The following is a 20,705-nucleotide window of genomic DNA, read 5'->3' on the forward strand; positions in this document are numbered from 1 at the left end:
GTATATATATATATATATATATTTTTTTTTTTACAAAAATATGCAGTTATGGTAAATATGCCATTTGACATAGAACTTTTAAAAATAGGTAAGCAGCAAGGGTATATATCCATTACTATCAGAGGAACACTTAATGCAGCTTATCTAGTAGAGAATATCTTATCTTCAATTTTGTAGTAAAAGTGTAGAAAATGGAGTGGCTTAGTCTTAAATAGTTAAGATATGTCTTTTAAGATATTAATTTTTAAGTAAAGAATAAAATGGAGTGACCATACTGTGTTAAGATATGTGTGAAAAAAATAATACCTCATCTGCAAACTTGCTTTCTTAAAACAAAACCCCTCATTTTCTAGTAGCATTATTCACTGACATTATTGAACATGTGGTGAAAGTTTTTCAAATTACAGGATATGAAGAATTTAGGAAAGGCAACTTTCTATTTTCATCATACAGAAAAACAATACTGAGTGCATTTATTTCATTTAAATCTCATGAAACTACTATCTTTATTAAAAAATTACTAAAACTGCTTTAAAATGTTTTAAAATTACAAGTTTGAAGTTAGGTTGATGAGTGTATCAGTTCGCAATGTGTTTGGCTGCAAAGAAGCAGAAAATCCAACTGACAATTTCTTGAGAGATGGGTGCTTATTGTTCAGTGTATAAGTAATCCTGTAAGTTACCAGTCAAAGGCTGGTTCAATGGCTTAAAGATGCTGTTAGGAACCCAGGCTTCTCTAGCTTTCAACTCCACTAGCCCTAGTGTGTTGGCTCTTATCCTCATGGTTGCCAGATGGCTGCTGTATCTTTAGGTACCACTTTAACATTCCACTGAAGAAGGAAGAGTGATGATGGAAGAGTAGTGAATAATTGAGCCAACTGACAACTAACTACATGATTTTTCCTACAATACATTCTTATGAAGACTGATCACATGGCTAAGATTCCTATTTCTGTACTACTTATTCTCATGTACTTCCTTGAAATAAATTTCCTATTAATTGAGGTAACAATACTGTAATATGCAGCATGACTATAAGCTGATCTCTTAAGGTGCAAAAGCCAATTATAAAAAGCCATGTGAGGTAACCAGAATTCAATCAGATAGCATTTTAAACATAGATGGAATTATATGATGCTGAGAATTTGAAATTGTGCAGAATTCTGTCAAGTTCAAAAGTCTTTAAGCTTTTAGACAGGTATAAGGAGCAAAATAAATGCAGAATCCAATCAAGTATTAAAAAAAAAAATTGAGCCAACTGAATCTGTTCCTTTCTATCAGGAAAGCAAAAGCTTTACTGAAAGTCCCAGGGAAGGAATTCTAGTTTTGTGTTAGAACTGGGTCTCATGGCCAGTGGGAAGATGGCTAGGGAGATGGGAATTGTGGATAAGAAACACCAAACATTAGGTTAAGAAAAATACTTTCTTGAAGGGTGGGGTAGGGACAAATATTAAAATATAAAGAAAGAAAAGAAAATCCACTTTGATTTTATGCTATCATACACTATAAACTTTTAAGCTGCCTTATTTTTTTAAATGGAACAAGGTACGGACTAGACTAAAAAAAACCAAAGAATGTTTTGAATTATTCACACATGGATTGCCCAAGGCAAATCAATAAATCCAATTTATTAATTCAATAAACATCTACTGAATACAAACTTGATCCCATGTACTGTGTGTGTCTGGGGATTTAAAGACAAGTAAGATTGGCCCTTGAAGTTTACAAGTTTAGTGAGAGAGAAAGAGTTCAATTATGTTTATAACAGAAAGGTAAGTGCTATGTTAGAGACATGTAGAAAGTATCATAGTCCAAGGAAGAGGGGCTGATTAATTCTGCAGGAGAGAGGTAGAGATAAGTTTACTTCCAAAAGGAGGGAGAGGAGCATTCTAGGGATTCTACACCTATGTTTTGGGAATGGTGAGCAGTGTGGTGTGTCAAAAGATGGGATTGGGGGCACACTGTAAGGAACAGCATACACAGCATGACCATTAGTCCCAGTTCTCCCATGGCAGTTGTCCTGGAATCTTGTTCAGTTAATGTCTCCTTTCACTCTCTGAAGTGTCCTGATTTGTATGACAAAGTGTATGATTTACTCTTATAACTCAGACAAAGGTGCTTCAAAGTTTCCTGGGAAAAAAAAAAGGAAACTACCAGAGACTTCTGACATAGGAAAATAAATGACCCCATATGTATTTTATAAACTCTGCTGGCAGTGTGTAAAGGTGGAGTACAGGAGAAATCCAAGGCAGGTAAATCAGGAAGGAATCTAATTAACAGTCTAGGCAGGGGTTTTTAGCACTGTGTGTTTTACTTTAGTACGTCATAACAATGATCCGAAGAGGTAGCTTCTGTTACCCCTAATTTATTAAGAGAAGCTAAACAACATGCCCAAGGCCACACAGCTAGTATGAAGAACTGAACACAGCAGCACTGGGATTTGAACCCAGGTCTATCCTACTCCAAAGTCAGCTATATAATGTCTGCTGCCATATATATATATTTTATTCCACTATACAAGGTTGCTTCCCTAGGGTGGGTAGCACTGAGAATGGGGGAGGTGCGGGTATTTTATAGTTAAAAGGGACAGATCTGGTGACGGATGGGAGGAAGAGACTTTGAACCGTCTAACGTGAATGACTGGGAGGATGACTTCCTCCACTGAAGAGGAGTTTTGGGGATTAAACAAAATGATTTGGATTTAATCATGTTTTACTTTGAGTACCACTGAGTTACCCAGGAAGAGATATTTAGCAGATAATTGGAAATACAGATCATGAATCAGAAAAGAGGTCAGGGCAGTATATATGAGTTTGGAAGTAACCAGAATGGTACAGGGAAGGGCTGAAGCCTTGTAAGTAGATAAGATCATGTAGGAAAAAAGGATATACCAAGAAGAAGGATAAGGTGGAAGGGGAAGCCCTACATGTAAGTAAAAACAGAAGTGGTGCAACTTGCAGAAGAGCCTGGAAAAGAGTGGCTGGGGAGAAAAGGTGTGTGTCAAATACTGCAGGGAGGAATAAAAAGAAGCACGTGTAAAAGCTAGAGGAAGAATGCAGAACGCAGTGAGTTGAAGGTGAATGGAAAAACTGGCAGGGAAAAACATGGGACAGAAAGCAGCAGAAGCTTCATGAGGACGTAGAGGCAAAAGAAAAATGCTTAAAGAAACTTGAGCATAATTAAAGGCTGGTGCAACACAAAGAAATAGGGTAAGGTCTTAGAGGAGGTAAATGAGGTTGGGATTAAGAGCATAAGAACTAGGTAAATGGGTCAGCCCTGGAATGAAGGAGGATATTTCTTCCAAAAACAGCAGGGAAGGAGCTAGTAAGATAGAAGTGTTGGGCTTCCCTGGTGGCGCAGTTGTTGACAGTCCACCTGCCGATGCAGGGGACATGGGTTCGTGCCCCGGTCCGGGAAGATCCCACATGCCGTGGAGCTCCGCAACGGGAGAGGCCACAACAGTGAGAGGCCCGCTTACCGCAAAACAAAACAAAACAAAACAACAAGATACAAGTGTTGAGGGTAGGACACTTGAAGGATAAGACCAGGCTGATGTAATGGAAGGCTAAGTCACATTAAGAGAAATGTAAAGGCTGATAAAGGAGTAAATGGATAGGTATATATATCATGAACTAATTTAGTGTGAAATATAAAATTTTGGCTTCAAATAACTGGATAAATCAGTGTTCTCCAAAGTGGGAAAGGACAAGGCACTCCCCTGAGGTAGAAAATCCACTGATGAAAAAAACCCTATCAATTATGTTTATTTTTTTCTCATTCTATCTGAAGTTCTCTCTCTCTCTCTATATATTTTTTTTAGATGTTGGGGGTAGGAGTTTATTAATTAATTAATTTATTTTTGCCATGTTGGGTCTTCGTTTCTGTGCAAGGGCTTTCTCTAATTGTGGCAAGCGGGGGCCACTCTTCATTGCGGTGCGCGGGCCTCTCACTATTGCGGCCTCTCTTGTTGCAGAGCACAGGCTCCAGAGGCGCAGGCTCAGTAGTTGTGGCTCACGGGCCTAGCTGCTCCGCGGCATGTAGGATCCTCCCAGACCAGGGCTCGAACCCGCGTCCCCTGCACTAGCAGGCAGACTCTCAACCACTGTGCCACCAGGGAAGCCCTGAAGTTCTATTTTTGTCTGTACATAATATCTTAGTACATACATGTTAGCACAGTGAGACACACACACAATACATATAGGGAGTGTGTAGTATAAATATTTTACTCAGACGTATACAATTTTAAAAGTTAGGGACCACTGGGTTAAATTACACATACTACACTATCTCTACTTATGTTTTCTTTTAGATTACGGGTGAAATGACCAGCCTTCTCCTTTCCAACACTCCTGAAAAGGATCCCATTTACCTCTTGGTTAAAGGTAGCTCTACAGCACTGATGCCCAGGGAGAAGGGTGTGAGAGTGGAGAAAAGAAGGGAAAGTAGACTTGCCTTCTAAGGCATATATGAAAATCAAGGTGGATAAGCAGAAGGCTTAAGTTTGGGGGAAAAAGGTGATCCTGAAATGTCCCCACAGGCAACAACCCATGTGTTAAGAGATAAATATATACTATTCAACTTGACTGGGTATGTTTCACTTTTGTTACTTTTGGGTAATGCATGTTTTATTTTCTGTGGTTGGTGAAGTGATTAACATGTAATGCTGTATGAAAAACGAAGGATATAAGTTCATCCAAAATGGGTCTTATGAGACAAATGTAATAAAACTGGAATATTGCTGTGGCAGACACTACTTGTTGCTTACTCAGTATTTTTTTTTCCTTTTTCTTCTTTACTGATATAATCCTGATTTTGTTCAGGTAGACAATGTGCCCACAGGAACACTCTCTTCTCAGGCTCTTGTAGCTAAGACTGATCAAGTGACCTGGTTATGACCAATGAAGCCTGAACAGAAGTATGCTGGGGACTCCTAGGAAAGTTTTGCTTTTCTTTTTTTTTTTTTTTTTTTAGTATTTCTTTTTATTTTTTGGCTGTGTCGGGTCTTAGTTGCAGCACACGGGATCTTACGTTGCAGTGCGCAGGTTCTTTGTTGCAGCGCAGGCTTCTCTCTAGTTGTGGCATGTGGGCTCTCTGTAGCTGTGGCACGTGGGCTCTGTAGTTGCGGCACATGGCTCTCTAGTTGTGGCACATGGGTTCAGTTGCCCTGCGGCACGTGGGATTTTAGTTCCCCGACCAGGGATTGAACCCGTTGTCCCCTGCATTGGAAGGCGGATTCTAAACCACTGGACCACCAGGGAAGTCCCAAGTTTTGCTTTTCTGACACAGATGTGGCTCCTCCCTTCATGTCACTTCTTACCTTTTTTTTTTGGCCTAGAATGCAGATAGAATCCTGGAAGTAGAGAAGCCATCTTGTGACCCCGAGGATGACTGGCACATGCTAATGAAATTAGCTCATGGAACAAAAAGTTGGAAAGACCTTATACCAAAAGACATTGTGGAGCTACTCCAGCTGCTCTTAACTGCTGTCCTGTGTTCTTCTCGTACCAGGAGAATAATAAATAAACCCCTATTTGGTGAAGTCACCACAGTTGGGTTTCTGTTACACACAACTGAATGCAAAATCTAATTAATATACATAACATACTGCATAAGGCAGTCTCAGCTTCTAAGCAAGGTTTGGCTTAGCGGGGAGTAAGATGGAATGTTTCCTCTTTATTTTGGGGAAAATTTACTTTCATTTATATTAGTGTTCTAGGATGCTCTCCATAGTTTTCACGCGCCTCCTTTGAAATATTTTGCCCTTTTATTGTTCGCTTCTCTCTCTTCTTCTTTTCTTTTGTCCCGCTCTTTTTCCTCTCATCTTCCTTGGTTGAACATGGGGCTAAACACAGCTATCTTGACATGGATAGGGGAATGTTGAAAATGAGTAATGATAGATGTAAATTTAACAGAATTAACAGTTTACCAGATCAACAAACTACTATTATTAGGCAGCTCTAAATAGCCTAATTACATGGGATCAGATGGTGTAACAGTTTAATGTAAGACAAGATTCTACGTGTTTTATATTTAACTGTAATGCATATACTTGTACTACATATAATCTCATTCCACAGACTCCTACGATCCAAACTGGTAAATTTTCTAGGTAAGAAATGTGCAAGTAGTCTAACCATTGTGAGACTCAAATTTCCTTATCTATGAAGTGAGAAAAATGACACCCTTGTGGGCTCGTTTTAACGATTAAATGAAATAACATAACCCAGTACAGTGCTTAATGCATAACTGATACTCAAAACCTACATCCATAATAGGGATGTATCATAATTTATTTAATCATTCCCCCATCAATTCTCATTTGCAAATTTTCTCTATTACAAACAATGTTTACTTAATAACCTTGGATAGATCTATTTCTTCAGCAGAAGCACCAATATCTCCCCCCAAGCTTGCCACCCTAAAAATGAAATCACTAAGTTGAAGAGTATGAATAATCAGCATTTGAAAAATACTGCCAAACTGACCTACAAAAAGTGGTGCCAACTTGAAGTTCCACAAACAGTAAATAAGAATACACGTTTTTCTGTACCTTCCATGTCATATATTAAAATTATTTTAAAATTTTGCAAATCTGATGGATGAAATTTTTTTTATTTCTCTATTACCAATGTTGTATATATTATTGTTATAGATCATTTGCATTTCTTTTCTTGTTAATGAACTATTCTCAACCTTTCTCCACTTTTATATTAGATTCCTTTTTATTGATGGCAAGAGTTCTTTATATATTCTGGTTACTAAACTTCTGTCTGCTAAATATGCTGTAATACTTTCTATCTCTCATGTGTTATGGTATCTATTTTTTTCTTCTTTGTAGAGAAGTTTAAAATTTTTAATAATCAAACCTGTCAGTTTTTCACTATATCTTTCTGGATATTGTGTCTTGCTTGACTTTTGCCCCCAAAGAGTATAAAAATATTTGTCTATATTATTTCTAAACAATTTTATAGTTTCTATAATTAAACCATAAATCCATCGGGAATTTATTTTGGAGTAATCTGTGGGAGGAAGGTATCTTTGGTTTTTTCCCGATAATGGTTCTCACATCATTTACCGACTGGTCCATTCTTTCCCCAGTGATATGAAATGTCAGCTTTATGATATACAAAATTTCTAAATTCTCTGTTTTGTTTTACTGATTCCTTTGACAATAGCCAATTACATTGAATAAAAATACTCTTGTGACTTTGAAGAATATCTTGAAGTTATTATTGAAAAAGGCTTTTCTCATTAAATTTTTGTTTTGACTTTTCTTGGACATTCTTTTTTCCAGTTGAATTTTAGAAATTTGTCAAGTTCTTTGAAAAGGCTTACTGGAATTTAGCATTGAATCAAACTGAATTTGAAGATTAACCTGAGGGAGAGTACTCTCTCCCATTTAGGAACATAGTATACTTATTACATTATTTATATCTTCTTTTTATGGCCTTCAGGAAAGTTTCAGGTTTTTTAAAAAAAATTTCCCACATCGGTATCATATATTTGTTAATTTATTCCTTTCGTTGTTCTTGTAAAAATAATAATTTTATTCATAATGTCTTAAAATTGGTCAGTCCTACCATACAGAAATGTTAATGATTTTCATATAATGATCTGTACCTAAACAGTATCCTATTTATTAGCTTAAATAATAGATTTTCTATTGATTCTAAGACTTTGTGGGTTGGCAATTATATACTGAATAAAAATAATAATTTTGTGTCTTTCTTTCTAGGATGTATACCTCTAACTATTTTTACTTGTCTTTTTGTATTGGCTAGAACTTCCATAAAAATGTGAAATAGTGTTGAAAGAGGGTAACCTTCTCTTGCTTTTCTGACTTAAAAGAGAATGCTTCTGATATTTCATGTGGTGATAGGTAACTTGTATGTCTGATAATACACACACACACAAATTTTATTTTGTAATTCTCCATTTTTCTGTGCCATCCTCTTTAAGGTGGGGTTCTTATAAATAGTATATATTGAATTGTGCTTTTTACATGTTCAGTATCACTGGAATTTAACTTATTGACATGAATTCTGATAACTAGTATGTGTGGCCCCTTCTAGTCATCTTATTTTGTTTTCTATTTACCATGCTTTTTTCCTTTTCCTGCTTTGTTAAACTGGTCAAGTTTTAAGCACTCCGTTTCTTCTTCCCTTTAGTCATTTGGAGGTTATAATACATCATATTTCCCTTAATTTAGAGGTTAGCTTTAACACTTTAAACCATATTTAAACTCCTTTTAGCCATCAATCAATCCTCTTGTCATGCATGACAAGAACACCATCATTCCTCATACTTGTCCACATCGAGATTTTGGTTCCAGGTTATTAAAATTTATTTTTTACATTAGGGGTGAACAATTATTTTTACACATTGACGGATTTTACAAGTTGAATTATCTGTCTACTTTTTATTCTGTTTTTCTCTGTCACAAAATAAAAAAATTTTTTTAAACTATAGTATATCTTTGAGTAATCCTTTCAAGAAAGGGTCATTGGTGGGTAAACTGATGGAATCTTTGCTTGTCTGAAAAATGTCTATTTCGTTTCCACCAAATTTTAAAGATTATGTCCCTTGCCTTCTGGCCACCAGAACTGATGACAGTACTGATGAGGAATCTGATTCCATTCACATTCTTGTTCATTTTTAGGTGAGCTGCTTTTCTTCACCTCTCTGGAAGATACTAGAGTAGTTTTCTCCTTATTAAAAATTCTACCAGAAGCAACAAATAACCTACAAGGGAATCCCCATAAGGTTGTCAGCTGATTTTTCAGCAGAAACTTTGCAGGCCAGAAGGGAATGGCAGGACATATTTAAAGTGATGAAAGGGAAAAACTTACAACCAAGATTACTCTACCCAGCAAGGATCTCATTCAGAATCCACGGAGAAGTCAAAAGCTTTACAGACAAGCAAAAGCTAAGAGAATTCAGAAACATCATTACAACACATGCTAAAGGAGCTTCCTCAGGCGGGAAACACAAGAAAAGTAAAAGACCTACAAAAACAAACCCAATACAATTAAGAAAATGGTAATAGGAACATACATATCTATAATTATTGTAAATGGATTAAATGCTCCAACCAAAAGACACAGACTGACTGAATGGATACAAAAAACAAGATCCATATATATGCTGTCTACAAGAGACAAACTTCAGACGCAGGGACACATACAGAATGAAAGTGAGGGGATGGAAAAAGATATTCCATGCAAAGAGGAATCAAAAGAAAGCTGGAGTAGCAATACTCATATCAGACAAGACAGACTTTAAAATAAAGACTATTACAAGAGACAAGGAAGGACACTACATAATAATCAAGGGATCAATCCGAGAAGAATATAAAAAAATTGTAAATATCTATGCACCTAACATAAGAGCACCTAAATACATAACGCAAATATTAACAGCCATAAAAGGAGAAATCAACAGCAGCACAACAACAGTGGGGGACTTTAACACCCCACTTACACCAATGGACAGATCATCCAAAATGAAAATAAAAAAGGAAACACAAGCTTTAAATGACACAACAGACCAAATAGACTTAACTGGTATTTATAGGACATTCCACCCGAAAGTGGCAGAATACACTTTCTTCTCAAGTGCTCATGGAACATTCTCCAGGGTAGATCACATCTTGGGTCACAAATCAAGCCTCCGTAAATGTAAGAAAATTGAAATCGTAGCAAGCAACTTTTCGACCACAATGCTACGAGATTAGAAATCAATTACAGGAAAAAAACTGTAAAAATACAAACACATGGCGGCTAAACAATATGTTACTAAATAACCAAGAGATCACTGAAGAAATCAAAGAGGAAGTCAAAAAATACCTAGAAACAAATGACAATGAAAACACGATGACCCAAAGCCTATGGGATGCAGCAAAAGCCATTCTAAGATGGAAGTTTATAGCAATACAATCCTACCTCAAAGAAACAAGAAACATCTCAAATGAACAACCGAATGTTAAACCTAAAGCAACTAGAGAAAGAAGAAAAAACAAAACCCAAAGTCAGTAGGAGGAAAGAAATCATAAAATATCAGAGCAGAAATAAATGAAACAGAAACAAAGAAAACAATGGTAATAATCAATAAAACTAGAAGCTGGTTCTTTGAGAAGATAAACAAAATTATAAACCTTTAGCCAGACTCATCAAAAATAAGAGGGAGAGGACTCAAATCAGTAACATTAGAAATGAAAAAGGAGAAGTCACAACTGACACCATAGAAATACAAAGGATCATGACTACTACAAGCAACTATATCCCAATAAAATGGACAACCTGGATGAGATGGACAAATTCTTAGAAAAGTACAACCTTTCAAGGCTGGATCAAGAAGAAATAGAAAATATGAACAGATCAATTGCAAGTAATGAAATTGAAACTGTGATTAAAATCTTCCAACAAACAGAAGTCCAGGACCAGAGGGCTTCACAGGTGAACTCTATCAAACATTTAGAGAAGAGCTAACACCCATACTTCTCAAACTCTTCCAAAGAATTGCCGAGGATGGAACACTCTCAAACTCATTCTACGAGGCTACCATCACCCTGATACCAAAACCAGACAAAGATATCACAAAAAAAGAAAATTACACGCCAATATCACTGATGAATATAGATGCAAAAATCCTCAACAAAATACTAGCAAACAGAATCCAACAGCACATTAAAAGGATCATATACCATGATCAAGTGGGATTTATCCCAGGGATGCAAGGATTCTTCAATACACACAAATCAATCAATGTGATACACCATATTAACAAATGGAAGAATAAAAACCATACAATCATCTCAAGAGATGTAGAAAAAGCTTTTGACAAAATTCAACAGTTTTATGACAAAAACTCTCCAGAAAGTGGGCACAGAGGAAACCTACCTCAACATAATAAAGGCCATATATGACAAACCCACAGCAAACATCATTCTCAATGGTGAAAAACTGAAAGCATTTCCTCTAAGATCAGGAACAAGACAAGGATGTCCACTCTCGCCACTATTATTCAACAGAGTTTTGGAAGTCCTAGCCACAACAATCAGAGAAGAAAAAGAAATAAAAGGAATACAAATTGGAAAAGAAGAAGTAAAACTGTCACTGTTTGGAGATGATATAATACTATATATAGATAGTCCTAAAGATGTCACCAGAAAATTATTAGAGCTAATCAATGAATTTGGTAAAGTTGCAGGATACAAAATTAATGCACAGAAATCTCTTGCATTCCTATACACTAAGAACGAAAGATCAGAAAGAGAAATTAAGGAAACAATCCCATTCACCATTGCAACAAAAAGAATACCTAGGACTAAACCTACCTAAGGAGGTAAAAGCCCTGTACTCAGAAAACTATAAGACACTGATGAAAGAAATCAAAGATGACAGAAACAGATGGAGAGAAATACCGTGTTCTTGGATTGGAAGAATCAGTATTGTGAAAATGACTATACTACCCAAAGCAATCTATAAGTTCAATGCAATCCCTATCAAACTACCAATGGCATTTTTTTACAGAGCTAGAAGAAAAAATCCAAAAATTTGTATGGAAACACAAAAGACCCTGAATAGCCAAAGCAATCTTGAGGGGAAAAAAATGGAGCTGGAGGAATCAGACTCCCCGACTTCAGACTATACTGCAAAGCTATAGTAATCAAGACAATATGGTACTGGCACAAAAACAAAAATATAGATCAGTGGAACAAGATAGAAAGCCCAGAGATAAACCCACACACCTATGGTCACCTAATCTATGACAAAGGAGGCAAAAATATAGAATGCAGAAAAGACAGCCTCTTCAATAAGTGGTGCTGGGGAAACTGGACAGCTACATGTAGAAGAATGAAATTAGAACACTCTCTAACACCATACACAAAAATAAACTCAAAATGGATTAGAGACCTAAATGTAAGACCAGACACTATAAACTCTTAGAGGAAAACACAGGCAGAACACTCTTTGACATAAATCACAGCAACATCTTTTTTGACCCACCTCCTAAAGTAATGAAAATTAAAACAAAAATAAAGAAATGGGACCTAATGAAACTTAAAAGCTTTTGCACAGCTAAGGAAACCATAAACAAGACGAAAAGACAACCCTTAGAATGGGAGAAAATATCTACAAACGAAGCAACTGACAAAGGATTAATCTCCAAAATGTACAAGCAGCTCATAAGCTCAATATCAAAAAAACAAACAACCCAATCCAAAAATGGGCAGAAGACCTAAACAGACATTTCTCCAAAGAAGATATACTGCCAACTGTCTGCCAACAGACACATGAAAGGATGCTCAACATCACTAATCATTAGAGAAATGCAAATCAAAACGATAATGAGGTATCACCTCACACCAGTCAGAATGGCCATCATCAAAAAATCTACGAACAATAAATGCTGGAGAAGGTGTGGAGAAAAGGGAACCCTCAAACATTGTTGGTGGGAATGTAAATTGATACAGCCACTACGGAAAACAGCATGGAGTTTCCTTAAAAAACTAAAAACAGAACTACCATATGACCCAACAATCCCACTACTGGGCATATACCCAGAGAAAACCATAATTCAAAAAAACACATGCATGCCAATGTTCATAGCAGCACTATTTACAATAGCCAGGACATGGAAGCAACCTAAATGTCCATCAACAGAGGAATAGATAAAGAAGATGTGGCACATATACACAATGGAATATTACTCAGCCATAAAAAGGAATGAAATGGGGTCATTTGTAGAGACGTGGATGGACCTAGAGAGTGTCATACAGAGTGAGTCAGTAAGTCAGAAAGAGTAAAGCAATTATTGTATAATAACGCATATATGTGGAATCTAGAAAAATGGTATAGATGATCTTATATTCAAAGCAGAAATAGAGACACAGACGTAGAGAACAAATGTGCGGATACCAAGGGGGAAAGGGGTGGGGTGGGAGGGATTGGGAGACTGGGATTGACACATATACATTACTGATGGGAACATGCTGTATAGCACAGAGAACTCTACCTAATGCACTGTGGTAAGCTAAATGGGAGGGAAGTCCAAAAGGGAGGGGATAATAACTGTATGTGTATGGCTGATTCATTTTGTTGTGCACTGAAGGCTAACACAACATTATAAAGCAACCATACTCCAATAAAAATTACTTTAAAAATGCAAAAATTTAAAAAATATTAAAAAACAATAAAAATTCTACCAGGATGTGGCCTTTTTGCTAGTTGTTCACATTCACTCTGTTTGGCCTCTGATGGATCCTTTCAATCTGAAGGTGTGTACATTTCTTTTGCTTGGGAAAATTTTCTCCTATAATTTATTTAATTATTTCTTTTCTCCATTGTCTCTTTTCTTTCCTTCTAGATCTTCTATTAGATGAATTGATTCTTTTATTTTTAAAGAGGAAGCATCATTTTTTAAAAAATTAATTAATTAGTTAATTAATTTCTGGCTGCATTGGGTCTTTGTTGCCACATGCGGGCTTTCTCTAGTTGTGGTGAGCAGGGGCTACTCTTCATTAAGGTACGTGGGCTTCTCATTGCGGTGGCTTCTCTTGTTGTGGAGCATGGGCTCTAGGCACAGGGGCTTCAGTAGTTGTGGCACACAGGCTAAGTAGTTGTGGCTTGCGGGCTCTGGAGCGCAGGCTCAGTAGTTGTGGTGCACGGGCTTAGTTGCTCTGCGGCATGTGGGATCCTCCCAGTCCAGGGATTGAACCCGTGTCCCCTGCATTGGCAGGCAGATTATTAACCATTGCGCCACCAGGGAAGTCCCAGATGAACTGATTCTTTTAACTTTTGTTTTTATATTTTCCATCCTTGTCTTTTTGTCTTCTATTCTAGTTGATTTCATTGACTCCCTCTTATGGAACACTAAATCAGGCTTCAGCTGTGTCCAGTCTATCATCCACCTACTGAGTCCTTTTGGCTTTTTGTGTTTTTAGATCTCCAAGAATATATTTTAAATTGTCTAATTACTCCTTCTCAAATACGCAGTATATTCTTTTTTTGTTTTTGTTTTATGGATTTTATAGCTTTAATAGGATAGTAAGCACAGCAGCAACAATCACTTGTGAATATTTACTATAGACCGTGTATCTTTCTAACTTTTTTTTTTTGCGGTACGCGGGCCTCTCACTGTTGTAGCCTCTCCCGTTGTGGAGCACAGGCTCCGGACGCGCAGTCTCAGCTGCCATGGCTCACGGGTCCAGCCGCTCCGCGGCATGTGGGATCTTCCCGGACCGGGGCATGAACCCATGTCCCCTGCATCGGCAGGCAGACTCTCAACCACTCCGCCACCAGGGAAGCCCAGCAGTAAATTCTTGCTTTACAGATATAGTTCTCTTGAATTAGATATTAGTTGTAATTTTTAAAGATATCTCTTTTCTTTCTCAAATTGCTCCCTTCACAATTGGTAAGTCTTTGTAAGTCATTTTGAGCTTTCCCTTTCAAATTGAGGCTTTCCCTCAAAAGTCTGGTCATCCTAAGCTGTCTGTTTATATTTATAATGAAGGACCAGGTTAATTAACAAACAAAGCAAGTTCTGATGCATATTAGCTATAAGATTTTGGGCAAGTTTTCTTCCTGTGCCTTAGTTTACTCACCTCTAAAATGGAATAATAATAATACTCACCTCATAGGCATGTTTTGAGAATTAAGTAAACTAACACACACAATGCAGTGTTTAGAACAGTGCCTAGCACACAGCTACTGCTCGATACATGTTAGTGAGTGTTATTTCTATGGGTCTCCTCTCCTCTGGTGGGCTGGCTGGAGTTTTCTTAAGTGGGTGAGACATGACTGGTTATGGTCATGAAGTTGGGAGGCAGGCAGGCAATGGCCTTATCTCTTCACCAACAGATGTAAGATTGGCTTTACCCTCGTGGTAGGCGACTTGAGAATATCATTCTCTTGGGTAGAACTGCATTTCATCTCATCTATGACCATCCGGCCTCCTTCCTATAAACTCAACCCCCGCTGTTCTCTTAGGGCACATCCTCACCAAAAGTCCTTCCCAGGCAAGTAGTTGTTCACTTTCTTTACAGGGTAATTTTTAGGTCTCTGATTAAATGTGTATGCTGCCTGCTGCTAGGGGCAAGGTTGGGGAAATGCAGGTTGGAAGTCATTCTTTAATTTCCTAATACTATCTTACCCTAACTTTTCTTTTTGCTAGTTCACTTTGTTTGATATTCTGCCAGACTTGTTCTTACCATTATAGTAGTTTTCTCCCATGAGTGTTTTGCTCTGTGGTTTTTATTTTCTCTGTTATTGTTTATCTGCTCCCATTTGCTTTCTAACTGGCAATAATTCTTCATAATTTCTGGTCAGCTAATAGCACTCTTTCTCTTTTTAGTGCTCACTTTCTATTAAAGAATGTATTTTCTGTCTTTTTAATGGATTTCGGGCAAAAAGAGGGGCGGATGTTAGTGCTCAGTCCTCTAACTTGAGCCAAGCCATATAATTTTTCATACTAGTTAATACATTAATATCTGCTAATCACAAGGATGAGACCTGTTTATGTACTGCATCTACTTTTAGAGATACATTTATGTATATTATACATATTTTCAATCTCAATAAATTTAATCAAGGACTTAATTTGATGACCATTTAAAATGCAAAGCAAAAAAAGAGACATTAATACTTATCAAGTGTCCATATAACTACATAGTCACATATAATAGCTTTATCTATCTATATATGCATCATATAACTATAATAATACAGAGAATTAATCTAGAAGCTAAAGTAGGATCATTTTACTCTGGTTCCTTTTCTTTTAATAAATAGAAGTGTACCTGAAAGGCTCACAGTCCATGTTCTCAGCATTTCTGAAGGCTTCCTATCAAATATGCTCTTATTACCCATAATTTTATGTATTGATTTGTATAATGTTTTTTGAGGAAAAAATTCAATATCGGCCATTCTTGCTTTTTTTTCCTTTTTATTGAACTACCAAAACTAATACAGCTCATCACTAAGGAAAAAGTGCTATTTACTATGCAAAAGGCACAGTCAGTGACTGGCATCTAAGACCAATTGATCAACCCATTACCACTATCTCCCTACCCCCACTAGCACTACTATGAATCTATTGATTTAAACACTGTCGATCGGTTTCCATTTTCTGATTTTGGGCAGGTCAATTAAGAAAGTGAGTAATTGTGATTACACTGCTTCAGGATCAATTACAGTTGATGCAAGACAAAGTGTTCTTTTTGGAACACACACAAGAATAATTTTTGATTTAGTGTGCATATGTGCTTAATAAAAATCTAAAATATATAACTAATTTATACCTTCACAACAGAAAAACATATTAGTGTAAATGCTTATAATAGCTAAGGCTATTTTCTATCTAAAATAAATTCATCATTTTCCTAAAATTAGTTTAAGAGAAACTGAGAAAAAACTGTTTATATACACTTCCCAGCATAAGTTAAAAATCAAACATTACCTAAATATTTATCCTAAAGGGACTTAGTTAATTGTGAAAGACAAGACGCAAATCTTGTGTAATGGACTAAAGAGAAAATCTTTGTAATGAAAAAACCTTTTTTAAAACCCTTCATTGCATAGAAATATAAAAGGTTTTTTATACAAATTGAAAAGAAAGAAGAATTTTTTTAGTTCTTAATCTTGCCCTAACTTAGTGCATAAGCTTTGTCATTGGACTCACATTGTCGAAATCATTAAAATGAATATACCTCTGGTGTTGGAGGTAAATCTATTTAGAATGATGTTACTCATAGTCTTGTGCTCAGTAATATCGATCTGTGTTGTTTGTCTAATAGAAAAATAATAAACAATTACTAGGCAATGTGGGGAAAAGTAATCAGTTTTTATATATCACTAATATAGTAGACCTCCCAAAACATAAAGGTGATGATCTGCATAAAATCAATGTGTTATGCTACATTGCTTATATTCATCATTGCAGGTTCTCAGCAATAAATGGTATAATATTAGGCCTGAATTACTGGTAAACTGAAAAGGTATATGAAAAAGAAAGGTTCACTATATTCAACCTATAAACTTATTTAAAAGTGACTATTTCCTAAACCTGGAGATTTTTATCATAAAAAATTCTGTTAGAAGCTAGCTAAAATTTAGATAAATAAAATGCCTCAATTCTTTTCAGAATAAGAACTTCAAATCAAAATAACACATCATATCTTAGATCAGAAAAATACAAAAGAAATGAGTTCAAAGATAATTCTTAAAGATGCATGAATATAGCTTTGCATTAGGTTTGCTAATAGTTTCTGGATTTCATCAGAAATGTATAAACATTATATAAAACAATAACAATGATAAAACACAATTCTAGAAAAGCTCTTTTAAATAGTATTCACCTATGAAACCTTTGCCAACTGATAAATGTTCTCTTTTGAATTTTATCAAAAGCAGTTTGTAAATTAAAGTAAAAATCTATGAAAAATCTATGAGTTTCTGGTACTGACAGAATCAATAATTCTCCACTTAAGAGGCTCGAGGTAACATATAAAATGTTTCAAAAGATATCTTCTCTGGGCTAGCCAACAATATTATTAAAGTTTTTAATTTCTCCTGAGTTTTCCTCATGAATTTTATCATAAATTTTCCACTAGCACAGAGATAAGCAAAAAAAAAAAAAAAAAAAAAAAAAAAAATTAGCAGTAGCTTCTCACTTTAGCCAACAAACTGTGAAGTTCAACCACATATGGTAGACTGTAATGGCTATCTGTGTAACAAATACTAAAAACATATATTGCACATAATTTGTCCATGGCAGTCTAAACATTACCAAAGAAAAGCATGTTTGTGTAAATGTTCTGTCTCTCAAAGAAAAAGCTGCTGAAAGCCTTGATTTTAATCTGCTATTGTTTATAGTAATATGAAATATAGATGAACAATTGAACTTACCACAACTGGAAACTGGCAGTCTGAGTGGAATCACAAAAGTCAATACCCATTGAAACAGTAATGGATCCCTCAGGCTCAAGAGATTCTAGGAGATAAGATAATTTAGACATGGAAACACAGAGGATGTGAAAAAGACTAAACACTAAAATCTTATGTAATGTTTGTAGTTTGGTTAAAACAGTCAAATTTAATGATGGCTTGTAAGAATAATTTCAAACTAAGAGTATTAAAGCAAATTATAAAGTAATTTCACTTGAAGCCTCTTTTTCACAACTTAATTCTGTCCATACTTCAATGAACACATTATATCTATTTGTTTCAGAAATACACCTCATCCTGAGAAATTTCATGTTTTACAATATTGTCTTTATAGGCATTGAAGGTGAGAAGGAAATAAATGTTTTCCTGTTTGGAACAACTGTAACAGACTCTGGGTGCTTTTAAGAGATTGTGTACTTGAAACTATGGAATATTTACTCTAGATATAAAAAGAAAATTTTCAACAATGTTCTAAATTTCCACAGGGGAAAAAATCCAAAATTTAAAACATGCAAATTAAAGCAAAACTGGAAGAAGAAATTAATTTGTTGTCCTCAGATATTAACCAAGACAACTGGCATTATAGGAACCCCAAACAATAAGTCTAACTGCATTAGTCAAAAAATTACTGGAAGAAAATTTAGTAGCAGATTAGATTATCTTGAAAAAAATAAATAATAAAGTGACATTTCATAGATTTGTAATTTCTGAAGCTTCATCTATCAACTAATCAAGTGTGGGAAATAACTGTTTCAATATACAATACTGGTGTTTTTTCAGTTGATAATGATAAAACTCAAGATAAACAATAACACCATTTTATTCTGCTTATGATTCCAGAGTCAAAGTGTAATGCTGTACATCAGAATAATGAGGGATCTTAAACATATACCTATTAAGTATAAATATTTATGTATATTTATTATATTTAAATAGAAACCATTCACTTTTGATTTCTACTTTGCTTAAAGTCTCTAGTACAACTGCAGTTGTATTGCACAGTAGCTTTATATTTAGTTTTATCTCTTCTGCATATATATTATTAGATGTAGTTATATTTTAGCAAGCACATACTAATCCAGTAGACTGTGATTATTCTAGGGCTTATTGATAGGTACAATTTGCCATTTAATGCTAACCATTACAGAAATGATGGTATAGATAGGACAAAAGAACAATTCAATAAGCTTAAGATACTAAGTATTTTTATATCTCAAAGGCTCAGTGAAGATTAGGCATTATAAGAAGGTATTTGTTTGATGCTGATTTTTAAAGTGTTATTGGTTTGCTTGCTAATTTATTAGTTGGTTTCCTGATTCCAGTTTGAATTTAATTTGTTTATAAACCTAACATTTACCAGGATGGCATGTTAAGTACCAGAAGACTTGCTACCTAATCTTTGGCAAACAAGCTTTATTGTAAATTACCATAATAATAGTTTCCTTGCATTTCTCCTAAAGCTACACCTTATCAGTTCATAGTTTTGTCAGTCACATTGCTCAAAACTGTTCTTCAGTGAATCCTTGATGTTTTCTTCTGTGCTACAGATATACTGGGGTTTGGTCCTATTTGCAGCTGACACCACATTGGTAGTAGATGCTGTCATCTCCAAAGCATGATGGCATTCGGAACTTAGATCTCTCTACATCACGTATCCCCATATTTCATTTGACAAAGTGACGGTTCTCAAGATGCCTTGATGATGGCACTGTCTGACACAGTTTCATAACTTCCTCAGTCTTAAGATAATTAACTGTGAGCTTAGTGCCATACTAATTCTGAAGGATAGTTCATGATCAATGGTATGTTTTATTATATGAATGCTTCAAGAGCAAAGTGATCAGCATAAAATTATTCATATAATAGATTTTTATATTTCAAGCTTACTACATTGGAAAAGTTTATTCAATTGGGTGTTTGTAGTTGAATACTGCTTCTGGATCATTGCAATATACGTGAGAGGGTTATGCAGAAATGGCTGAAAAACACTGGCTCTATTACACTGCACCATTAATAATGAAAAATTAAATCACACAAGATGCCATCTACTTTGATGTGACAGTTGTACAGTAACTAGTGAAATCTTAGCTGAACTCAAACTTGTCAATTGTTATCATAAAGTCACTGAATATAGTGCAGAGACCCTAAGGCTACTCTTTGAGTGAGTGAGTGAGTGAGTGAGTGAGTGAGCGAGCGAGCGTGCGTGCGTGCGTGCGTGCGTGCGTGTGTGTGTGTGTTTTAAACCTCTTGTGTATATGTGCCTGATCTCTTTGGGAAAAAATGGCACTTTATTCCTAATATTCTTGCAAGGAATCCAGTTTCATGCAAAATCCTGACAAAAGTCATCTCATAGAGAAAAAAGAGAACAGATTGGTGACAAATAAGAAAGCCGCCGGACTCCTTAACATATGCATATGTACTTATTAAATAAAACAAATATCTTACTTCCCTTATTTCACAAAAAATGAAAATGCAGTATCTGTTATTTGTTGCATTCCTATGATTTTTTTTGGACTAATTAAGATATTTCATACTCTGAACTCTACGGTTACCTATTGACGAAAGAGACTAAGTGGTATTACATACAAATTACTGCATGGGAAAGAATTCTGTATCTTGAGGGTATTCAATAAATGGCAACAGAACAAACGAAACACTACAAAAACTTTGCCTAAGAAAAGAAAAGGAAAGAAAGCCTATTACTAGTACTGAGGCAATGGCATATATCGATATTTTATTTTGGTGTTAAGGCCATATTATG

At 35.6% G+C, this 20,705-nt stretch overlaps 1 protein-coding gene across 6 annotated transcripts in view; it reads right to left on the reverse strand.

Moving 5' to 3' along the window:
- Positions 1-20,705, reverse strand: part of AP3B1 (adaptor related protein complex 3 subunit beta 1) — a 276,078-nt gene that overhangs the window by 17,402 nt on the left and 237,971 nt on the right. For all 6 annotated transcript variants that reach the window (XR_009539505.1, XM_060143161.1, XM_060143163.1 and 3 more), the window contains one exon: positions 17,906-17,990. Coding sequence is in view for 4 of the 6 variants with exons in the window: in XM_060143161.1 (XP_059999144.1) it covers positions 17,906-17,990 (85 nt within the window). In the remaining 2 variants the exon portion in view is untranslated. Of the gene's footprint in view, positions 1-17,905; positions 17,991-20,705 lie in introns of those variants that run through there.

The sequence above is a fragment of the Lagenorhynchus albirostris genome, chromosome 3 (genome assembly GCF_949774975.1).
Source record: "Lagenorhynchus albirostris chromosome 3, mLagAlb1.1, whole genome shotgun sequence".
NCBI classification, from domain to species: Eukaryota; Metazoa; Chordata; class Mammalia; order Artiodactyla; family Delphinidae; genus Lagenorhynchus; species Lagenorhynchus albirostris.